This window comes from Jaculus jaculus, chromosome 5 (assembly GCF_020740685.1).
Source record: "Jaculus jaculus isolate mJacJac1 chromosome 5, mJacJac1.mat.Y.cur, whole genome shotgun sequence".
NCBI classification, from domain to species: domain Eukaryota; kingdom Metazoa; phylum Chordata; class Mammalia; order Rodentia; family Dipodidae; genus Jaculus; species Jaculus jaculus.
Genome location: NC_059106.1, coordinates 54,517,234 through 54,532,287, shown reverse-complemented (window position 1 = coordinate 54,532,287; position 15,054 = coordinate 54,517,234). Strand labels below are relative to the sequence as shown.

The following is a 15,054-nucleotide window of genomic DNA, read 5'->3' as shown; positions in this document are numbered from 1 at the left end:
TCTTCCGCCTGTCGGGTTAGAAGAGGCGCGGGAGGCGCAGGGGCTGCTGGGAACACGCATGCGTCCTCCACCGCCGCGGGGAGTACACTTTCGACGTCCGCAGGCGCAGTGTCGCGGTGGCGGCGCTTTGCGGCTCGTCGTGCGTGTTGGGCGCGGGCGGGTGCGGCGGCCGTGGCGCGCACAGGTGATTGACTGGCGGGCCTGCTGAAGGGAACGCTTGGTCCTCTTGGCTGGCAGGTGGCGGAGCTCGTTTGGACGGCGGAGGCGGCGTCGGGGGCGCAGGCGGCCCCCTGGTTTGGAGAGTACTCCTTCCGCCAGGGCCATGGCCCCTCGGCTGCAGCTGGAGAAGGCGGCCTGGCGCTGGGCGGAGACGGTGCGGCCCGAGGAAGTGTCGCAGGAGCACATCGAGACCGCCTACCGCATCTGGCTGGAGCCCTGTATCCGTGGCGTGTGCAGGTGAGGCCGGCCCGCCAGACCTGGCCGAGCCCCAGGCCGGATTGGGGGGGTGGGAAGGAAGACTGCGGTCCATTGCATGCATGCATTTGCGAGGCGCGCCTAGGAGCGAGGTGCTGGTGCCTCCCATTCCGCCACTGGGAGACGCAGCGTCCCTGGGTTCTGCACGGAGCTGATGCAGCTGCAAGCCCTTTGGAAAGGGTGCTGGGTTCTGGTTCTGAAGATGGCGGTGGACGTGAAGGCAGAGGCCGAGAGCTTAGCTAGCTAGCTAGCTAGCGTCACTGATTGGTCTATCTTGGCCACTCTGTGTCTTTTCGTTGAAAGGAACTTGCCTGCAGTGAGCTTCTTTCCGGCGACAATCTTCCATTAGTGTGGACGCCGAAGGAAGGCTGGGTCGTCTTAGTATTACATTTGGAAAGAGCTTTAGAGAAACCTTTGGTTGTCCTACGTCATCTGTCATCTGCACCGTAGCTGACCTTCCCTCTCTCTGATATACTACCTTTTTTTTTTTTTTTCTTCTAAGTAGGGTCTCTTGACCAGGCTGGCCTGGAACACAATCTGTAATTCCAGGCTGGCCTCAAACTCACAGCTCTTCTACCTCTGCCTCCCAAGTGCTTGAATTAAAGACGTGCGCCACCACACCCGTCTCATTTATTTATTTATTTTGCTACACACCACTTTACAGAGTAATACGTTTGAGCGCTGCAAATTCTGCTCCCTTCTGCTTAGCCTTTGAACGTTTACCTTGTCTTAACCCCATCTTGATTGAATTTCCACCATCTGTGTTGACCCCTTTTCCACCTCATAAGGGAGGAGATAATCAGGCTTTGGTCAGGGCTGTTAAATCAATTTGGGTGAGCTAGGTGTGTTCAGTAAATGAGTCTTTCTGCTGGCATGTAGTAATCACTTATTGGAGTTTTTACATTCCGCTGAGAGATCTGGAAGGAATGGAAGCTATTTTGCCTAGCCTTGGAACTGCACCCATAAGTAAAGCAGATGACTGATTCTAAAGTCTGTGCTCACAAGGAGCCACTGTAAGTTCTGAATGATAGAAGTCTGTATGTAACAGAATCGAAACAATTTTACGAAAATGTACTTCACATATAAGTCCCCCATTTAAAGTGTATGTGTATTTCTTGCACTACTGGGGATGTTGTATGTTTGTGGTTTTTAGTTTTGTTTCTTTGGACTTAAAAAAATATTTATTTATTTACATGACAGAGAGAAAGGGAATAGGCATGTCAGGCCCTCCAGCCACTGCAGACGAACTCCAGACAGCGCATCTGGCTAACGTGTCCTGGGGAATAGAACCTGGGTCGTTTGGCTTTGCAGGCAAAAACCTTAACCTCTAAGCCATCCCTCCAGCCCTTTTTGGACTTTTTTGCTGTTGTTTTTTCGAGGTAAGGTCTCACTCTAGCCCAGGCTGACCTGGAATTCACTCTGTAGACTCAGGGTGGCCTCAAACTCTTGGCGATCCTCCTCCCTCTGCCTCCTGAGTGCTGGGATTAAAGGAGTGTGCCACCACGCCCAGTGGATTTTGTTTTGTGATACGTTCTCAGGTAGGCTAGTGTCGGGGGTTCCAAGCATGCATCACCCTACCCATCCTCAGCCTTCCTTACTGGGACTTTGCACATACTGGGCAAGAGCTCTGACCTACATCCCTACCCCCTTTTTTAAACTTTCAAAAGTTTGTTTTTTTTTTTTTTTTTTTTTTTTTGCAATAGTGTGTGTGTGTGTGTGTGTGTATGCGTGCGCATCTATGTGTGTCTAAGGGGTTCTTTTTCTTCTTTTTTTTTCCCCCAAGGTAGGTTCTTGCTCTTCACCACAGAGCTCTCAGTCCAACCCCCCCACCCAACCAGGTTCTTACTCTAGCCCTGGAATTCACTACGTAGTCTCAGTGTGGCCTCGAATCATAGTGGTCCTCCTACCTCTGCCTCCTGAGTGCTGAGATTAAAAGTGTACACTACCACACCCAGGCAATTTTTTTCTTTCTGTTTTTTGTTTTTTTGAGGTTGGGTCTCACTGTAGTCCATGCTGACCCGGAATTCACTATGTAGTCTCAAGGTGGCCTTGAACTCACAGTGATTCTTCTATCTCTGCCTCCGGAGTACTGGGATTAAAGGTGTGAGCTATCATGCCCAGCTCAGTTTTTAAAAATTTTTTAAGAAAAGTTATTATTTGAGGGCTGGAGAGATGGCTTAGCGGTTAAGCGCTTGCCTGTAAAGCCTAAGGACCTTGATTTGAGGCTCGATTCCCCAGGACCTGTGTTAGCCAGATGCATAAGGGGGCGCACATATCTGCAGTTCATTTGCAGTGGCTGGAGGCCCTGGCATGCCCATTCTCAATCCCTCCCTCCCTCCCTCCCTCTCTCTCTCCCCCTCTATCTCTGTAGTTCTCAAATAAATAAATAAATAAAAATAAACAAAAAATTAAAAAGTTATTATTTGAGAGAGAGAATGGGTGTGCCAGGGCCTCTAGCCACTGCAGACGAACTTCAGAGTCATGCACCCCCTTGTGCATCTGGCTTATGTGGGTACTGGGATTTGAACTTGAGTTCTTAGGCTTTGCAGACAAGCTCCTTAACTGCTAAGCCATCTCTCTCACCCCCCTTTTTATTAATTTTTTAAATTTTTTTCATTTTTTTTTTGAGGTAGGGTCTCTCTAGCTCAGGCTGACCTGACATTCATTATGTAGTCTCAGGGTGACTTCAAACTAATGGCAATCCTCCCACCTCTGCCCCCCTGAGTGCTGGGATTAAGGTGTACATCACCACACCTGGCTTGATATAGGTTCTTACGTAGCCAAAGAAGGTCTTTGACTCAGCCTTCCAGGTGTGGGACTAGGCATGTGCCACCACTCATGGCTTTCTGTTTTTACTTTTTAGGTCTCTCCTCTTCTCCCCTACCACACCAACAGGTAGGGTCTCTCTCTAGCCCAGGCTAACCTGGAATTCACTATGCAGTCTCAGGGTGGCCTGGAGCTCCTGGCTTCACACCTTTGAAACAAGGTCTCCCAGGGCGTGGTAACACATGCCTTTAATCCGAGGTAGGAGGATCACCTTTAGTTCAAGGTTACCCTGAGGCTATATAGTGATTTCAGGGTGGCCTGAGCTAGAGTGAGACCTTACCTCGAAAAACCAAAAAAAGGGGGGTCCCATAGGCAGGCCAGAGCCTCTAGTCATTTGCCAATGAACTCCAGAAGCACACACCACCATGTGCATCTGGCTTATGCGGGATTCTGGGGAATCAAACTTGGGTCCTTTGGCTTTGCAGGTAAGCACCTTAACTGCTAAACCTTCTCTCCTGTGGGCCCCCCCCCCAAATATTTACTAGAGAGAGCTAGTGTGCTGGCACCAGAGCTTCCTAGCCCACTGCAAACTCCAGATGTGCTACTTGTGCATGTGGCATTATATAAGTGTTTTTAACCTCCACCCCCCTTTTATTAATTATTTTTGCTAACCTGGAATTCACTATGTAGTCTTAGGATGGCTTTAAACTCACAGCCATCTACCTACCTCTGCCTTCCAAGAGTTGGGATTAAAATCATGTGCTACCACACCCTGCTCTTTACCTGTATTTTTAAAAAATATTTTTATTTGTTTTCTTGAGAGAAAGAATGAGAATGGGCGCTCTAGAGCCTCCGGCTACTGCAAATGAACTCTAGACACATGTACCCCCTTGTGCATCTGGCTAATGTGGGTGAACCTGGGTCCTTTGGCTTTGTAGGCAAATGCCCTAACTGCTAAGCCATTCCTACAGCCCTGCCTGTATTGTTGCTCTGCTGTCTTTCTTGGTAACATTTGTCGGGAGCTTCTAGGAACATCTCATCCATGTCCTTGCCCTGGCTTTGGGACTTGGGGGGTTCTGGGGATTGAGCTCTGACACTTGGGTTTGAGCTGCAGCCATCCGCCTTCTACCTAGTCCTGAACATCTTTTGTCATGTACATTCTGGCCATTCGTGTATTATTATTTTTTTTTGAGAACTTTCTACTTTAAAGCCCATTACCTATTTTGGGAGATTATTTTTAAATTTCTGGGGTGCATGGTGGCACATGCCTTTAGTCCCAGCACTTGGAGGTGATCACCATGAGTGTGAGGGCAGCCTGGGCTGCAGAGTGAGTTCCAGATCAGTTTGGGCTAGAATGAGACCCTGCCTAACAAAAACCAAAATAAATAAAACAAATTAAAAAATGAGTCCTTTTAAAAAAATTTATTGAGAGAAAGATGGTGAGAAAGAAGGGAGACACAGAGAGAATGGATGTGCCAGGACCTCCTGCCAATGCCATAAAACTCCAGACACATGTGCTACTTTGTGCATCTGGCTTTATGTGGGCACTGTGTGTAATAGGGTGCTAGTGGTCCAGGAAAGCCCTTGGACCCCAAACCCTAGGTTCATTTCTGATTTTTTTTTTTTTTTTGAGGTAGGTTCTCACTCTAGTCCAGGCTGACCTAGAACTCACTTTGTAGTCTCAGGATTGCCTTGAACTCACAGCGATTCTTCTCCCTCTGCCTCCTGAGTGCTCATTTCCAATTATTATATTTAAAATAGTTTATTTATTTGAGAAAGGAAGAGGAAGAGAGAATGGGCACGTCAGAGCCATCAGCCCCTGCAAATGAAATCCAGATTTATGCAGCCCCCTTGTGCTTCTGGCTTATGTGGATCTTGGGGAATCAAACTGGGATCCTTAGGCTTCACAGGCAAATAAATGTCTACTAGCCATTTTCCCAGCCCCAGTTACTATTTTTTTAATAGCTTTTCTTTTTTAAAATTTTTATTTATTGATTAGAGACAGCGAAAGGAAGGTGGGGGAGGGTGGGATGGAGAGAGAGAGAGAATAGGCATGACAGGGCCTCTAGTCACTGTAAATGAACTCCAGATGCATGTGCCAGCATGCACAGCTGGCTAACATGGGACCTGGAGAGTCAAACCTTGGTCCCTTAGGCTTTGCAGGCATGCGCCAAGCCATCTCTCCAGCCCCCAATTATATTTATTGAGGGTAGTACAGAGCCAAAGAAAGGCAGCCACGTGGCTGGAGATCTCATGTGGAAGGTCTGGAAAAAAGCATGGAAAGTAAAAAGAAAGTTCAACTAGCTCCTGCCATATGGGGATCTGGAGGGGATAAAGGAGCCCATGTGGAGAGTAAGGGCTAGGGTCCCTCCCAGCTGGGCCTGGGCCTGGGCCAGGGCCTAGTTTGAGCTTGCCCAGTCCCAGCTGAGGGAAAAACTCAGGCATAGCTGGAAGTTTCCAAGTAGTCAGAGAGCCTGCTCCCCTTGCAAAGGTATAATCTTTTATTTATTTATTTTTGTTTTTTTGTGGTAGGGTTTCACTCTAGCTTTTAGGCTCTCCTGGAATTCACTATGTAGTTAAGTTTCAGGCTGGCCTCACAGTGATCCTCCTACCTCTGCCTCCCGAGTGCTGGGATTAAAGGTGTGTGCCACCATGCCTGGCTTTTTTTTTTTTTTTTTTAATGGAGATAGTATCTCATATAGCCCAGGCTGGTCTTGAACTTGATATGTAGTGGAGGTTGTTCTTGAATTCATGGTTAGTCTGCTTCTGGCTCCCAAGTTTAATTCCCAGATTTACAGCTGTGCTGTACCATGCCTGGTGATAATATTTTGTTTGTTTATTTATTTAATTTATTTCACGGAGGGGGGGTCGCCACAGGGCGTCTTGCCACTGCAAATGAACTCTAGACACATGCCACCTTGTGCATTTGGCTTATTTGTGTAATGGGGAATAGAACTTTGGTCTGGTCATTAGGCTTTGCAGACAAGCGCCTTAACTGCTGAGACATCTCTAACTCTGGCTCTAATTTCTTTCTTTTCTTTCTTTTTTGAGAAAGTAAATACTTTTTAATGTATATTTCACATTTATTTATTTATTTACTTGTTTTATTTACTTATTTTGGTTTTTCGAGATAGGGTCTCACTCTAGTCCAGGCTGACCTGGAATTCACTATGTTGTCTCAGGTTGGCTTTGAACTCACAGTGATCCTCCTACCTCTGCTGGGATTAAAGGCATGTGCCACCATGCCTGGCTAAATTTCCTTCCTTCCTTCCTTCCTTCCTTCCTTCCTTCCTTCCTTCCTTCCTTCCCCTCTCCCTCCCTTCCTCCCTCCCTCTCTCCCTTCTTCCTTCCTTCCTATCTTCCTTCCTTCCTTCCTTCCTTCCTTCCTTCCCTTTTTGCAAAGATAGAGAGTGGGAGCACTAGAACTTCTAGCTGCTGCAAATAAATTCCAGATTAATGCATCATCTTGTGTATCTGGCTTTATGTGGATACTGGTTAATTGAGCCTGGGTTCTCGGGCTTTGTAGACAAGTGCCTTAGCAGCCCTGTTTTTTTTTTTTTAAAGGTAAGGTCTTGTTCTAGCCCAGGCTGACCTGGAATTCACTATGTAGTCTCAGGGTGGCCTCGAACTCTCCGCGATCCTCCTACCTCTGCCTCCCAGTGCTGGGATTAAAGGCGTCAATTGCACTTTTTGATCAGAGAGGTGAAAATGGTATGTTCAATTTGTAGGGGTTAGAGTGTGTGTGTGTGTAACATTTTGATGTGAGTTTGAGATGAAAAAGTCCCAAAATGTCAGGGCAAGCATGCTTAGGATTTTGTCCAGCATCCAAAAAGAAAAAAAAAAGGGGAAAAATTAATGTTACACTTTTTATTTTTACTATATTTTATTTATTTATTTGAGTAAGTGAAAGAGGCAGAGAGAAAGATTGAGGGAGAGAATGGGCCCATTAGGGCCTTCTAGTCACTGCAAATGAACTGTAGATGCATGTGCCTTCTTGTGCATCTGGCTTACATGGGTCATGGAGAATCAAACTGGCATCCTTTGGCTTTGCAGGCAAATACCTTAACAGCTAAGCCATCTCTCTAGCCCCTAATATTGTACTATTTTTTTTTTTTGGTTTTTCACTCTGGTCCAGGCCGACCTGGAATTAACTCTGTCATCTCAGGGTGGCCTTGAACTCATGGCAATCCTCCTATCTGCCTCCGAGTGCTGGGATTAAAGGCGTGCGCCACCACACCTGGCTGTACTTTTTAATTTAGAACTGAGACGAAAGTGGTAGATGAAGTGGGCTGGAGAGATGGCTTAGCGGTTAAGCGCTCGCCTGTAAAGCCTATGGACCCCTGTTCGAGGCTTGGTTCCCCAGGTCCCACGTTAGCCAGATGCACAAGGGGGCGCATGCGTCTGGAGTTCGTTTGCAGTGGCTGGAAGCCCTGGCGCACCCATTCTCTCTTTCTCCCTCTATCTTTCTCTCTGTGTCTGACGCTCTCAAATAAATAAATTTTAAAAATTAAAAAAAAAAAGTGGTAGATGAAGTAGTGAGAGTCTAAGAATAACTGCCAAACATTTGCTGTATTTATTATGGGTATCAGGGATCAAATCTAGGGCTTTATTAAAATGCTGTTTTATTCATTTGTATATTTATTTATTATTATTATTATTATTATTATTATTATTATTATTATTTTGAGAGAGGGTTCTCGCTGTGTGGCCCGGGCTGACTTGGAATTCATGTAGTCTCAAGGTGACCTCGAACTCACAAGTGATCTACCTACCTCTGCCTCCCGAGTGCTGGGATTAAAGGTGTTGCACCACCATGCTTGGCTGAAAACTTTGAAATGATGTCTCATAATTCACTATGTAGCTGAGAATGACCTTGAATTTCTGATTCTCTTGCCTCCTGGATTACAGAAGTTCCTTACCACACCAGTTTATGCTGGGGCTGGATCCCAAGGATGATATATACTAAGCAAGCACTCTACCCACTGAGCCATATCCCAGCCCACTGAGTTCTTTTTGCATTGTAGTTGGGGTTTATTAAAGAAATATTTGAGGCCTGGCATGGTGGCACACGCCTTTAATCCTGGCACTTGGGAGGTAGAGATAGGAGGATCACCCTGAGACTATGTAGTGAATTCCAGATCAGCCTGAGCTAGAGTGAGACCCTACCTCGAAAAACCAAACATTAAAAAATAAATAAATAAAACGCTTCCTTGGCTTTGTAGCTCTGGCCTGAACCCCTGCTGATGAGGACCTTTTGGGACTTTGTTCCTGGACTTCTCAGAGCTTGCCTCCTGGCTGCTTTGTCACCTCTTGTCCGCTTAGCTTCCATTACATTATAACTTTACCAGTACTGGTCTCTCTTGCCCACAGTAAATCAGGTCACTTGCAGGGTTTTTTTCTTTTCCTTTTCTTTTCTTTTCTTTTCTTTTCTTTTCTTTTCTTTTCTTTTCTTTTCTTTTCTTTTTTTCTTTTCTTTTCGTGTGTGTGTGTGTGTGTGTGTGTGTGTGTGTGTGTGTGTGTGTGTGTCAAGCAAGAGATTTATTGAGAAAGCGACTAGAAAGCCCCAGATTGTTTGGATGACCAAGCTTAGGATGTTGGCTGGTTTCCAAAGACAAGAAAGATAGGAGCGTAGGAAAAGTCACTCTTTCTGAGCTAGAACTCAAACAGGCAGGCACAGCAGCAAGGAACTGCAAACAGCTCCTTCCTTCCTTCCTTCCTTCCTTCCTTCTTTTTTCTTTTGCATGATTTAAAAAAAAAATTTGTGGAGAGAGAGAGGACATGAATATGGGTTCAGCAATGCCTCTTGCAACTGCAAATGAATTTAATTGCATGCACCCTTTTGTGGGGATTCAAATCCAGGCTGGCCGGCTTTTTAGGGAGCTATCTCCCCAGCCCCTAAAAAAACCTTAATTTTATTTTAAACAGGGTCTCACCCTGTAGCTTAGATTGACCTCCAATTCAAGGGCTTTTGTCCTGCCTCAGTTTCCTGAGGGCTGATTATTGGCATGAGCCACCACACCTTTAATTGCAAGAGATTGGTACAATGAAAACCAGTGTGCTGAGCTGGGTGTGGAGGTGAAGGAAGAAAGGAGAAGTATATCATGCTGAAGAAAATAAAACAATTATCTGTGTTAACTGCTGTGGCTGGGTACCCAGCATACCGGTGTTTTTTTGTTTTTTTTTTTTTGTTTTTTCGAGGTAAGGTCTCACTCTAGCCCAGGCTGACCTGGAATTCACTATGGAGTCCTCCTACCTCTGCCTCCCAAGTGCTGGGATTAAAGGCATGTGCCACCACGCCCGGCTTTTTTTTTTTTTTTTTTTTTTTTTGTCTTTTGAGGTCCAGTCTCACTCTAGCTATGGCTGATCTGGAATTCACTATGTAGTCTCAGGGTGCCCTGGAACTTACAGTGATCCTCCTATCTCTGCCTCCAGAGTGCTGGGATTAAAGGCCACTGCCCCCAGTTAATTTTTCTTTTTAAGTTGCCTCAAGGGCCCACAGTAAACCTGTTTGGGACATCTGCAAGTTAAGGATGCTCAGTCAAGACCCTCCCTTCCTGCCCTAATGCCTGTGTCTGTCTGCAGCCTGCTTACCTTCTCTCAACAATTTTTGTGCCAAATTCAAATTTCAAATGAAATCAGGTTGTTCCGGTAAATGAACAGGTACAAGTTTTCTAAATGTACATTACATGTTTTTTTCTGCAGGCTTTGTAAACAAGCTCCTGTAACCTCCAAGCCATCTCTCCAGCCATCCTGGAGACTCTACCTCAGCTTCCTGAGTGCTTAGATTACAGGTGCCACCACCACAGTGGCTTATCTGAACATTCTCTTTAGAAATACTGATGAGTTTCTCAGTTTCTATGAAAGAATGTTCTGTTACAAATTCCTAATCTGAGACATTTGTCATAGCACTGTGAATGGACTGACCTAACTCCTGATTTCTTCTCTAGCCATTGATGATTTAAGAGGTTGCTTAATCTTAAAGTATTTGGATATATTCCAGGCATCTTTATTTTGATTTTTGTTCTCTGTTGTTTGTTTTTTTTCTTTAATGGTATTGTTTTGAGTTGAGCCTGGGTCTCATGCGTGTTAGATAAGTGGTCTGCTGAGCCATCCCCAGTCTTCTGACCTTTATGATGAGAGAACACACTTACATGATTTCTCTTGTTTTGAACCTGTTGGGACTTAATGCAGAGTATGGTGCATTTTTGCAAATGCTCCATAGACATGTGTTCTTGTTGGATGGAGTGAGATGCAGTTGGATAGTGTGACTGAGTGGTCTTAAGGTACTGGATGGAGTACAGTGGGAAAATACAGGAATTAATAGTATTCTGAGGAGATTTCTGATGAGAATTGTCTGATTAGTGACTATGTTAGAAGAAAGATATACATCGTCATGTTCAGAATTTTGGGATTTTTTTTGGTTGTTTTTTTTTTTTTTTTTTTTTCAAGGTAGCTTTTGCTGTAGCCCAGGCTGACCTGGAAAGTGCTACGTAGTCTCAGGGTGGCCTTGAACTCATGGCAATCCTCCTACCTCTGCCTCCCAAATGCTAGGATTAAAGGCATGTGCCACAATGCCTGGTGAATTTGGGGATTTTAATAAAACAACTTAATATAATTATACCAATATTTACCAGCTACTTATTGAAGAAAATGTAGATGGTAAGGAAAAGGAGAAGAGAAAATCATTTAATATTTTTGTCAGTTGCCTATTGTGTTAGTCAACTTTCTGTTGTTGAGATTGAAATATCTGGGAAAACCAATTGTAATAAAAGGTTAAGCAAGCCAGAAAGGGTTGCACACACCTTTAATCCCAGCACTCCGAGACAGACGTAGGAGGATCACTGTGAGTTCACCCTGAGACTACATAGTGAATTCCAGGTCAGCCTGGACTACAGCGAGACCCTAACTTGGGGGAAAAAAGTTTATGCAGGGCGTGGTGGTGCACCCCTATGATCCTAGCACCCAGGAGGCAGAGGTAGGAGAATCACCTTGAGTTCGAGGCCAGCCTGAGAATATATAGTGAATTTCAGGTAAGCTTGGGTTAGAGCAAGACCCTACCTTGAAAAATCAAGAAGCAAGCAAACAACAACAAAAAACATACTTTAGAGAGAGCTGGAGGGAATGGTTCAGCTGTTAAAGGTGCTTGCTTGCAAAGCTTGATGCTCCAGCTTTGATTTCCCCAGTATCTAGGTAAAGCCAGATGCACAAAGTGGTGCATGCAGTGGATATGGTGTGTGTTTGTAGTGACTGGAGGCCCTGATGTACTCATCTACTCTCTCTTAAATAAACTTAAAAAATATTTATTTATTTATGAGCTGGGCATACACCTTTGATCTCAGTGTCCAGTAGTACAGGGTACCTGTGGTTGGCCATCTGAAGTTAAGTCTGCCCTTTTATGGGGCATGACACCAACTGTGGGTGTACATTGTCAGAATTGGATTGAAAAGTACTGAGATCGGCTAGAGAGTCTTGGCTTGGCTAACCATCCCTATTTGCCAGTTGAAGAGTAAATCATGGCTGGGCATGGTGGCACATGCCTTCAATCTCAGCACTGGGGAGGTAGAGGTAGGAGGATGGATCACTGTGAGTTCAAGGCCAGTCTGAGACTGTATAGTAAATTCCAGGTCAGCCTGGGCTAGAGCCAGACCCTACCTCTACCTCGGAAAACCAAAGTCATAGTGAAAAGCAGAGAAAGATTGTGGCCACAGTGGGTGGAGCAACATCAGATTAAAGGGTACAGATGTGTGCTTCAGGGCTTCCTTGGAGGAAGGGCTGGGTGTAGGGGCAGGCAGGGTGCGGCCTGAATATCTTTGTTGCTTGAGGGTACCAGCCTGGCTCAGCAGATGGTTAATTCTACTCTTGGGTGCAGCCCCACCCTCAGGGATAATTGCTTCCCTGGGGGCAGGTTCTGTTATTATTGTATTCCAAGGTCACTCAAGAGGAAAGGTTAAGGGCTGTGACTGCCTTTGGTCAAGGAAACCAAGAGAAGGCACAGATGCCAGTCACGTGCCTTTTGCTTACCTGTGGCCCAAGTCAGTGCTGTGCAGGACCAGCAGCTGCTAGATCACCCATGTCGTCAGCCCTGCCCCACTGCCTGCTCAGCACATGCGGCTTGACACACTCAGAAAGCCTCAAGTAAGCCTGTCTGGGAAAATCTCAGCCCATTCCTGCAGTTAAGCTACGATGAGCAGTTTGTGTTGCCCCGCTCCTGCAGTCCAGCCACTCCGAGGTGGAAGCGGGTGGATCAGGCGTTCAGGGCCAGCCTAGGCTACGTGGCATACTTGTCTCAGGAAAGAAAAACCCACTTATGCCTCTTCTTCCTCCCTTTTTCTCTGTTCCTGCACCCATCCTTGGGTATTACTCTTTTTCTTAAGCTCCACACTGTCCTTTCCTTAATAAACTCCTTTTTTTACTTAACTTTCAGCCTTGCTTCATACTGACTCATCCTGACCTTTTAAAAAATATTTTATTTTTATTTATCTGAGAAAGAGAGAGAGACAGACGGACACAGAGGGAATGGGCATGTCAGGGCCTCTAGCTACTGCAAATGAACTCTAAATGTGTGTGCCCCCTTGTGCATCTGATTTATGCGGGTCCTGGGGAACTGACCCTGGGTCCTTTGGCTTTGCAGGCAAGTGCTTTAATCGCTAAGCCATCTTTTCAGCCTCTGGCTTTTTTTTTGTTGTTGTTGTTGTTTTTTTTTTTTTTAAAGATTATGTATTTTAGAGAGGGGAGGGGAGTGAAAGAGGAAGAGGCAGTTAGTGAGAATGGGTGTGCCAGGGCCTTTAGCTGCTGCAGATGAACTCCAGATGCATGCACCACCTTGTGCATCTGGTCTATGCAGCTACTAGGGAATTGAACCTGGGTCCTTAGGCTTCCCAGCTTAGCACCTTAACTACTAAGCCATCTCTCCAGCCTCTGACCTTTTCTGTAAGATCCCAGCTGTAGTGAATAGAAGTTTCTAGAAGAACTCAGGGTACACAGCTGGTAAGGTCCATCTTCTCCCATTGCTGGGCAGTAGGATGCCTCACTGTTGTTACACTTGGATGGTGTGGGACACTATATACCTGTGTCAGAATGGTGTTAGAGTGAAGGGAAACTGTTTTCTCTCCTCTTTTTAAAAACAATTTATTTTTATTTATTTATTAAAGACAAAGAGAAAATGGGCACCCAGGGCCTCTAGCCACTGCAAATGAACTCCACATGCATGTGCATCTGGCTTATATGGGACCTGGAGAATTGAACCTGGGTCCTTAGGCTTCACAGGCACTTGCCTTAACCACTAAGCCATCTCTCCAGCCCTGAAACTGTTTTCTTTAGAGGCTTTGCAGTTTTAGTTTCTATTTTTGGGGGGACAAAGTCTCATGTAGCCCAGGCTACCCTCAATTCACTATGTAAAGTTTAGTGTGGCAGCTCAAACCTTTAATCTGTACCCTTGGGAGGCTGTGGTAGGAGTTTGAGGCCAGCCTGGGTTGGAATGAGACCCTGGTTCCTCACCTCTGGAGTGCTGACCTTGCAGGTGGGTGCCATGACACCCAACCCCTGCATTTCTAATTTCTTCTTAACTGGTCATACGAATAGGCTTAAGAGAGACAAACTAGTTTTTAACAATTGGGTCTGACAGAGGGGCAGAGGAAGTATGCTGTTTTTACTCAGTGTGGAATTTACAGGGACAACAGGTAGCATTCTAGTCCCCCCACTTCCCCCAGGGTCTTGTTCTAGTGCAGGCTGATCTGGAATTCACTATGTAGTCTCATGCTGCTCTTTGACTCACTTGCAAGGATCTTCTTACCTCTCTTACCTTTTGAGTGCTGGGATTAAAGATGTTTGCTACCACACCTGGCCTCTGCATTCTAGTTCTTACCCAGTGCGGATCCCCATACCCTGGTTACGTCGAGATGGCTGAACCAAATCAGCACACCTGTGCAGTGCTTAACTCCTCCTCCCGCTCTGCCTGAGAGTGTGTGGGTTCCTCGCCATGGTAGGCACAGCTAAGGTTACCAGCCATTCCTTTTCAGAAGTGTCACTGCCTCAGAGGAGCTTGTTCCTTCCCTTCCCTCGCTTCCCATTTGAAATAGTCTGTTTGGTTTGGGGTGGTGATGGGACCTACATCCCTGGGTCATGCATTGAGGGGCATGGGGAAATGAAGAGTTGAGATTCATGGAGGAGTTAGGCATCTGTCATGTGGTTAGAGCCTATTCCCTGGCTTTTAAAATACTTTCATAGACTCAAACAGTAGATTCCCACCCACCCCCCAGGCTGAGGAGATGGCTCAGTAGTTAAAGGCCCTTAGTTGCAAAGGTTACCATCCTGGTTTTGGTTTCCCAAAACTCATGTAAAGCCAGATATACGAAGTGGCCCATGTCTCTGGAGTTTGCTTATGGCAGCAACAGGCTCTGATGTTCTCATACACTCTTTCTCAAATAAAAATACTATTTTTTTAGCCAGATATATAAAGTGGCCCATGTACCTGGAGTTTGTTTATAGCAGCAACAGGCTCTGATGGTCTCATACACTCGTCCTCAAATAAATAAAGCCGGGTGTGGTGGCACACGCCTTTCATCCCAGCATTTGGGAGGCAGAGGTAGGAGGATCACTGTGAGTTCAAGACCAGCCTGAGACTACAGCCTGGGCTAGAGTGAGACCCTACCTCAAAAACCAAACAAAATAAATAACATAAAATAAATAAAAATACTATTTTTTTCCTGGTACAAACATGGTAAACTCTGGGCCACTGTGACTGTACTTAGGCTGTGTTGTGAGATGGAGTGCAGGCTGCAGGACGCTAGTACATGAGTGGTAGAAGTGTTCTTT

At 45.7% G+C, this 15,054-nt stretch overlaps 1 protein-coding gene across 1 annotated transcript in view; it reads left to right on the top strand.

Annotated features, from left to right (window-relative positions):
- The first annotated feature begins 149 nt into the window (after positions 1–149).
- The window catches only part of Usp48 (ubiquitin specific peptidase 48), a 90,062-nt gene continuing 75,157 nt past the window's right edge, over positions 150–15,054 (top strand). The window contains exon 1 of the mRNA XM_045149089.1: positions 150–456. Coding sequence (XP_045005024.1) covers positions 323–456 — 134 coding nt within the window. The 5' untranslated portion in view covers positions 150–322. The remainder of the gene's footprint in view (positions 457–15,054) is intronic.